Genomic DNA, 9,366 nt, shown 5'->3' on the forward strand with positions numbered 1-9,366 from the left:
CTACGATATCTCGGACAGACCATGTGTCAAATCAACCAAAACCTTCCATCAATAGCAGTTTTCTCACTTTAGTTGATTTCGGCTCATTTAAACAAGTTGTACACTAAGTGGTTTCACTTGTTAACAAATAACTACAAATACTAATACTTTTTTCAGTTGTGTGACTGCAGTGCTGAAGTAGGGAACAGGAAGACGTATTAATGTATCATGTGAAATGGACAATTGTTTATATGAAATACTTGAAAGGTGCCAACTATTCAGGACGATCACTAACACTGAACTTCTTCCAGAGTAAAAGTTTTCTTCAATCCTCCACTTTCTCTTCCTCCATTTTGTTTTGGTTCTCTTCATGTTGCCATCTTCCTCCTTCTTCTCTCCTTTGTCTTCCTGTTGTTCCTTGTCTTCCTCCTTCTTTTCTCCTTTGTCTTCCTCCTTCTGCTCTCCTTTGTCTTCCTGTTGTTCCTTGTCTTCCTCCTTCTTTTCTCCTTTGTCTTCCTTCTTCTTTTCTCCTTTGTCTTCCTTTTGTTCCTTGTCTTCCTCCTCCTTTTCTCCTTTTGTCTTCCTTGTCTTCCTCCTTCTTTTCTCCTTTGTCTTCCTGTTGTTCCTTGTCTTCCTCCTCTTCCTCCTCAAGATCAAGAGCAGTTGAGAAAGTCAAAACTTTCAAGAGCTGTCTCGCTTCCAGAGTGAAACTAGAAGAAGTGGAAAAGAAACCTATTGGGAAAACAAATGCAGGTGTTAAATATCAGTGTCCACTACATCTTTACATCTACAACTTTCAGTTTGTAAAGGCGTGACTGAAGCTCACCGTCCGAGCGTCCGCTGCTGGTTTTTGCCTCATGGACGGACTGATTGTGGCCCACTGTGTTTCTCTGATGCTTCTACCTGGCGTCCCTCTCCTGCTCCAGTGGTGCTGTCTTTTGTTTCGGCTTCAGTCTGTCCAGTCTTTACTGATGAATCCTCACATGCAGGAGTCTTTTTCCTCCTTTGCTGAATAGAACTTGTGGGACGCCCCTTTCAGAAAAATCCTGTGCTTCTATCAGCGACACAGGAGGCACAGAGGAAACATCGGGGCACGAGCAACTCAGGTCTGCTGAGGATTCAGAGAGGTTAGCTGATTGGACAGACACTCTGTCAGTCACAGTGCAGTCTGGACTTTGAGAGCATGAAGTCTGCAGAGGCCATTGGGCACCGCGTCTGCCTGACTGAAAACCTCCCCGGCTTCGTCTCATCTTCCTCTTGGTTAGATGAGAGCACGATCGCGGTTGACGCGCTGGACTTGTGCGCCGTGAAGGACGCTGATGGGGGAGAGTGGTTTGGCAGCATGTTGGAGGCCGTCAGCCTCTGAGCCATGGTGAGCCAGGGCTGGACTGGAGGAGTCGTCGGAGGATTCAGAGGAGTTGGACCAGACGGTCCCGTTCTCCATTTCCCCCTGTCGTTCAGCAGAGACTACACAGGGAACAAGACAGAGAACATCAATGGGATCAAGAATATATATATATATATATTATATATTATATATATATATATATAATATATATATATATAATATGCGGTCAGAGAGGAATTGAAAGGGGGGCAATGGAGGCTAAAAATGTGGAACTAAAGTTAAATGATTTGGCGTCATGTGCGACGAGTAGGGCGAATGGGATATGAAACTGTTTCCAAAAGGCGGCATGACAGAAACGTTTTAATCATTTTGGGCTCTGGTAACATGTAACTTGTAATATTCTACACACTAAATGATTGTTATTGTTTGTTGACAAAAAAAGAATCACTTGTAACTCAATTCATTGAAAAAGACAGTGATCAATTAGTAAGCCTTAAAAACGTTACAATGAACCATTTATACAGTTTCAGCTGACAAAATGTCTGTGATTGTCTCTCCATTTTAGAGCAACATTAAACATAATCAGGCTTTGTCTAATATATATTGTTATCCATTCATTGATTGGTCACTATGAACTAAACTACGTCCCAACACACCGGCTGTACAGAGATGAATCTGGGTGTTGTACGGCTGAATTCACAACGCAAGGACGCCGTCCTGTCCCCCATGACATCGTGGAACGCCCCCCACCAGCGGGCGGCTCTGTCTGGACCCGCCTCGAGGCACGCTCTTCAGCGAGTTGAGGAAGAGGAGGGACATATTGGAGCGCTACTCAACCACTATCAAACAGCTACAAGGACCACAGCTCCGTTCACACATGCTGCTGCTGTCACACGGCCCGCTACTGCTATCGTTCATCCCCCTCACACGAGGCACGGCACTCCCACATGTCCTAACACACAACGCTCTGTGAATATCCTCACACACATCAGTGCTACCGCTACACACAAAGCAGTCGGGGAGCAGCTGAAATAGAACAAGCCAATGAAATGACTGTAATAATAGCCATCAGTAAGATAAAACAAACAGTGTATCGTATGCATGTAGTACAAATAATTAGCAGTTAATAGTTTTACATATCAGTCATACAAACTCTAACCTAGTAGTGTAACAGAGCAGGTGTGATGGTTTGTTGTTAGTGTCGTATTCTGATAGGACCTCTTTCATTGTGACTCACATAAAACACCTGCTCCCGCATCAAGGGTGTGTCAGGAGGGCTCTGATTGGACAACAGACGTTTGGAAACTGTACTCGAGGAAGATGTCTGGTCGTCCTTATCAAACGGACTGAAAAAAAACAAAAGCAAGACAAAGACTGAGAGACAGAACCCCCCCAAAAAAATAGCTAAACATGTTAAAAGTTTCAAATTACAAAGATAAAAGAGTCCATGCAAGGTTTAAGTACCTCCAGGTGACCTCTAGGTTCAGCTTCACTGTCCCGAGGTCGTTGATATCCACAGCGAGCGTCTGGGGAAGCGGGCAGAACAGGTCGAGCATTTCGCAGGACACGCTGCCCACCACCACATGATTGGCCAGGCTCTTCAGCTCTGTGACCTTGACAACCAAAACAAGCAAACCTCAGAGAAATCAGGAATGTGAACTCAACTAAACATGACAATTAGGTACAGCTGGCAGTCTGAGGATAAGGCTGGCGATAGAATATATTGCACTCTAGTTTATTTTGAGCTGCTGCTGTAAATAGTCAACATTGTAACGCTGATCTCATTACCTTGATTGAGAGCAGTTCTGTGACGAGAGGCAGGAACACGTACTCTTCACCGTCCCATATCTGCTTGTTGCTGACTTCCACGCGGCCTCGTAGCCTCCAGCGTTGACGCCCATAACGCATTAGGACCTGATGGGGCCAAAAACGGCCGATGTGATGATGCCACGGATGCAGAGACTGCCCACAATTAGTGTCACATGCTTTTATTCGTGTTTCTTACCTCATACTGGTCACCAGCACACAGACGTGCAAAGCCAGCGAGGCCTGGAACATCCGGAAGAAGAAAATTAGAACTATATAAATGTATAAAACGCAGAGTGAAGGAAATAGGAAGTGGTAAAAAAGTGACTCACCCTTCATCTTGACGTGAAATTCTCCCATCTGGCTTTCTAATTCACTCTCAAGTGAGCACATGTGCTGCAGAGGCAGAAGGAAGGAAGGATTTGAATAACATGACAGCGATTTGTTAGAACATACAGTACATAGTCTGATATCCATTTTAAAATGAAATAAAACTACAGCACAAAGAACCCAGTGTATATGCTGAAACATACAAACACATTGTCATCATCTCAGTCACTTGCCTCTGTACATTCCCTGTAGCCCTTGTTGGCTTCACTCAGGCTCTCTCTGGCCTCCTTGCTGCCAGTGGCGCAGTTAAAGGCCGCCACCATCTTACTTGCTCCGTCACGCAGTCGCCGCTGTATACAATAAGCATCGTAAAGCTCCTCAACCTGGAAAATAAAATATTGCACAGGTATCAACACATTAATGTCATGCTAGATCCTCACAAGAAGAGAGAATGCAAATTAACTTTGTATTAGTGTCTTGAATATTGGATGAAAATGGTCAGATAAAAAAAAATATATATATATATATATATATATATATATATATATATATATATATACACATATATACACACACACACACACATATATATACTGTATATATATTTCATCTAAATCAATTCCTCATATAAATACACACCTTGCTGAGGTGGAACTCCAGGCGACGCATAAACCTCTCTATAGCTTTCACTTGCTACAAAAAAAAGATGTTAATTATTAAACTTGACAAACTAAAAAACGAAAGTCTCTCTTCCATCTTTATACAGTTTCAATGTGCTGCACTGGTCTCTGTATACAACAGGTGTGACTGAAACTCACCTTATCCAACTCATACAAAGACCCCTGCAAAGGAAAAAACACATTTAGCATCAAGTGTCAAATTAACATCCCGACTGACTAACGGGAGACGACAGCATCTGACCGGTATGAATGACAGTCAATACTGGAGATACTGGTTTGACGACATGAGCTCTCACCAAACGACCGTTCCTCTTGTTCTCTCTGCTCTGCTGACCCAGACTGTCCAGCTCCAGCTGGTGGACCTGCAAGTACGACCTGACAAGAAAAACCCTGTCATGGTTCATTCTTTATTTTCAGACTCAAAAGCATGTCCTGCCTTTTCTGTGATTTTCCACCTGGCAGCTGTCCACTGGAAGCATTGCAAACAGAGCCTGAGATGTGTTTACTCACTGTAAGCCTCGACGTAAGGCAGCGTACACTTCATCCAGCCGCTCGGGCTGCGGGGTTTTAGTGGGTGGCAGTTTTGTGGAGCCTGTGAACATCCTGCTTCCTTACAAGGCACGTTTCTCTTGGATAAAACAGTGCTGAGGGAGGGAGAGCAACATGGGATCACTTCTGATAAGGCCTTCGTGGTTATTTCAATTAAAGTACATTAAAAATCAAGGCATTTGCAGGACAGAGAGTGAGAAAGAAAGAGTAATGCTCACCTGCTGAGTAAAGAGAGATTGTCACTGCTGTAGCATGCTTGGAGAGTTGAGTGCGGCACTGTGGCTTTAACAAACTGATGGACATGTCCTGTAATTACACCAAAAGGAGACATTAGAGACAAAAATGTCCCTCTTCACTTCATACCTCACTGTACCTGACATGATTCATGTTCTTACTCTGTGATTATCAAGGCTTCTGATAATTACAGGAGGTCACTGGAGGAAAAGAGAAGATAGGAGCCGTTCTTTCACTTCCTCGGTCTGGCCACATTGTTTTGTTGAAAGTCTGAGACAGTGAACGACATGCATGCGGCAACCACAGTGGCCACCACTGACAACAGTAAGGAGTACATTCTGCTTTTGCTTCTCTTCCCCTTCCTTCCCTATTTCTCCACCCCCTCCACATCCAACACCAGAGTACAGGAAGTCTCATGTTGGACTCTACACAGGAAGTTCTACACAGAAGTTTGCCTCAAGAATATAAAACTATCCCTCTGCTCTGTGCCAGGATGTTACAAATGTTGCCTTTTCTACACCAAAATAAGCCCTTAAACGTGCAGATTAGCACAACGCCTCCGTCGGGGGAAACTAAAGGAAGAGAGGGTCGTGCATGAGTTAATCTAGTCACAAAAGAGATTACAGATTTAAACCAAACTAAAGCTGTCAAAGAAGGAGCCAAAACCGATATTAACACATGGGATGTGTGAATGAGATGGGACATATGCCGGGGACATATGCGGCCCATTGTCTTACACTAAACTCAAAACCAGAGGAGAAATGTGTCTTATTATAAACACATGGTATTAAATACTTTAAACACACAGATTATGGTTTTATATGATCGAAGCCTTGTTAGGCACAACATTGCTGACATGAGAATAAGCTGTATACACCCTGCTGTCTTTCTATGTTCTCCTGCCACACAGAGGACGTGGGCTCGGGGGGCTCCAGGCCAGGGGTCCAGTTAAACCACTAATCTCAGCTGCACACTGGGAGGATTAACTACAGTTGGTCAGGGGTTAGAACATGGCAAAGAAAAGGTGCCATACCAGAGAGCCTTTGCAGATTAAACACCCCACCACCAACCACATGTTGCCAAACATGGCCCAAGAACATGGGCAGGACTCCGATCTGCACCCTGAGGTGGGCACAGCTGTGAAAGTGAAAAGTCATCATGATGATGCACAGATTTTACACACTCCCACCCACCCATAAATAGCTCAGCAGACTTTATATTGATAAATGGTCATTCCAGAGCCTCTGTCAGATGTGCTTTTATCCCTTTCCTTACATTAGAGACCATTAACTGGATTAATCCTCTCCTCCGAGCGGAGGGAACAAAGAGGACACTGTTTCCAATCACCTCACAAGACTGGAGTCTTGTTGAAAAAAGCATTTGGTTCACTCTCTGCATTCACAAGCACATGCAGCCTTGTTCAGCCAGTAGATTGGGTTTACAAAAAACATGCATGGGTCACAATCATTTATTTTGACAAATGAATCGATCACTGAATAGGGCTGCAGCAAATTAGGTTTTGTTTCTCATTACAACTGATTTTTTGAAAAATAAATTGATTGTTTAGTCTATAAATCGTCACAAAAAAAAGGTAAAAAATAAGTCCACGATATAAAAACCTACAACGGTATAAATCAGATACAGGTCTGACGTTGTAGAAACTGGAATGAGTAGACATTTGATCGATAATTCATAAAATAAATACATTTTATGTCAATTATCAAAACAGTTGACGATGAATCAATGTTTCGGCATTAGCATCACGATGCACCTGTAATTGGTTTAATCTGACAAGTAGTTGCTCGATGTGTTATCACACAGAATCGAGAGTCGTGCATGTGACATTTAGAGATTAGTCATAGTCATAACTGGAAGTGATTAGTTTATTGTCGATCAGATGATCCGCTAATACGCTAATCATTGATCCTGGGGATCATTGGTGCAGATATAAACACAACTACGCAGCTCACACCACATTAGACCAGAGTTCATCCATACTTTGAGGATCTCGGTGTGTTTGAGGAGGAAGAGGAGGAGGGATGAGCGGTAGTGTGTTTACAATAAAATGCCACCACCACCAACAATACTCTAGATTACTGGATTAGCCTAACCCGGCGGCAGCAGGCCACTGAGTCGGATCAACACGCTCACGCATCCCGGCCGTGCTCTTTAAAGTGAGACGGAAAAGGATGGAGCTCAAACGGCACGTTTAGGGAACCGGAGTCGAGCCAGATTTTGTATTCGGCACATATCCCACCCCAGCCCCCGTAGCGCATCACAGGCCACAAAAAAAGTCCAGTCCCGTCCACAGCAGGACCCCCAACACCCGGATCCCCCAAAGTGTCGGTCCACCAGCACACGATGAACGCCAAACACAGCACGGAAAATTACTGATTAAGTCAATCTCAGCCAGCTGGCGGATGTATTTTCGATAACATCACAGGAAAGCAACTTCACGTCGGACGGACTCATGCCCATGTAGAGAAAAACATATCCAGCCTTGTTCTGTGACCTTGCGGACAAAAGCAGCACCCCCTACCTCTGTTTTAATGCCCGACGCCCCGGAGAACAGGACTGGAGTCTCATTTCCAACGCGATGCTCCACACAGTTTGCAGAGGTTTACAGTTATTCTGGGCGCTGTCCCTCTCCTTGATTTCGCAGTTTTTTGTGTCCACAATCAAGCTAACGACAGCTACCACAACTAACTTCCGGTTAATGGTTTTCATTATAAAAGCTCACAAAAGTGAAGAGAAATGTGCAGCTGATTTGATGAGATGTATTTTGGTGCACAAGGTTTAGGAAACGTCGAACATTTATTCAAGGCTAGTATATATATATAATGGTTTATATATTAGTGTATATATATATATATATGATAGTATATACATATTTACTATCATTAAGAGATACAGGGTAAAGTCAGTTTCATTTATTTTATATAAGATCACACGTTTTTCTCTCAGAATATTTTAAGTTGTAGAAAATCAATGCCGTCACATTAACAAAAGTCAATTTTGAGTGTAACAAGTTAAAAAGCAAAACCATGTACCAGTTGCACACATTTAGATATCCACCTTCTGGAATCAACACAGTATCAAATGACACAGACTGAAAACAACATATTAGACAATTGTAGACACTGGCTACACAGGATTGTAATAGTCTATTGTTGTGTTATGATCCATTTCAAAACATACATCAATTTGTACTCAAATGATGTTCCAATATCTGTAGCTTTACCCAATTGTGAACAGCTGCACATGACTGAGTCTTCCCAATTAAACGCCTCCTTTCACCATTTGATCTTGTAAATATACTGGCAACATTCCATGTGAACATCAAGAGGGAGCCAGCCATAAATCACTTCCATGTATGGGACAGTGTGTCGATTTTCAGACTTGATCTCTGATGTTGCAACAAGCCATGTTGGATTTAGAGCATTGGTGACAGGTGACATGTTTGCATTGGCTAAACGAGATCAGGGCTCAGAAACGCGTTGCATAACTCTGCTTACTGTGCATTAGGTACATGGGACCCAGGAGCCAACGATGTAATATGATGTGTATGTGCAATCTCACTTTGGACCGCGACCCTTTCATGTCAATTCATACCAACGAGTTGCATAAAATGATGGCACGCGTTTTATTTTGAATTGTTGCTCCAGCAGCCGGAAACCGTGTTTCGGCTAGTTGCTGTGGCAACAAGGATGTCCTATAGCCTGTCACCGTTTGCTGCTCGCGCTTCACTATGGTGAACGGAAAAAAACAGACACGGGAGTTTCCGAAGGAGAGGAGGCAGACAAAGTGTCAACGTCTCCCGCAGCAATAGTTGACACCCAAGGGTGGCCCAGTGATACGTGTATGTTCAACTCGAGCAGCTCAATCTACCAGAGGCAGCAGCGGCGGGGCGGTTTGTCCGACTCAGACCGAGCCGGGGGCGGGTGGCTGTAGGACAACATGTGGCGCTTTTTCCTCCAGATTTCCTACAAAACAGGACGTAGCAGCTGACACAACCAAGAGTGTTGCAATAACTCTTCGAGAAGAATTGTTATTCAATAAATAACGCTAATATTTATTGTTTTATAATATTCATCCAACACTAATTCAGAGTGAGTGTAACGTTCACTGGATACCACCACCGACGTGTAAACAAAGTTTAATCAAGTTAGTGCGATACAATTATCCAGACACCATCCCTAAGTAACTTCATTATATCTAACTTACCTAACGTCAGATATAATTAACATATCTACCTAACGTTAGGATTAATAAACGATATCTAACGTTAGTTAGATATAATTAACATATCTACCTAACGTTGGCTATAATTACGCTTTTTGACGTTGCAGCTAAGAGTTATTGCTGCTTCGAGCATGAAGCTTTACGCGTCATAGATATAATAATAATAATAATCAGTTGGAGCCAAGATTACAGAGACTT

The 9,366-nt window shown here is 43.1% G+C and overlaps 1 protein-coding gene across 1 annotated transcript; it reads right to left on the minus strand.

The window, feature by feature from the left end:
* Window positions 1–781: 781 nt before the first annotated feature.
* LOC117725199 (rho family-interacting cell polarization regulator 1-like) lies at window positions 782–7,630 on the minus strand. Its single transcript, XM_034525226.1, has 13 exons — window positions 7,466–7,630; window positions 4,911–4,998; window positions 4,654–4,787; window positions 4,440–4,518; window positions 4,282–4,305; window positions 4,103–4,156; window positions 3,697–3,846; window positions 3,466–3,529; window positions 3,333–3,376; window positions 3,116–3,241; window positions 2,792–2,940; window positions 2,565–2,673; window positions 782–1,446 (listed from the first exon to the last, which is right to left on the minus strand). The coding sequence occupies exons 3-13, from the start codon at window positions 4,743–4,745 to the stop codon at window positions 1,132–1,134; spliced, it is 1,206 nt and encodes a 401-aa protein (XP_034381117.1). The 5' UTR covers window positions 4,746–4,787; window positions 4,911–4,998; window positions 7,466–7,630; the 3' UTR covers window positions 782–1,131.
* Window positions 7,631–9,366: the final 1,736 nt, after the last annotated feature.

This window comes from Cyclopterus lumpus, chromosome 3, assembly GCF_009769545.1.
Source record: "Cyclopterus lumpus isolate fCycLum1 chromosome 3, fCycLum1.pri, whole genome shotgun sequence".
NCBI lineage: Eukaryota > Metazoa > Chordata > Actinopteri > Perciformes > Cyclopteridae > Cyclopterus > Cyclopterus lumpus.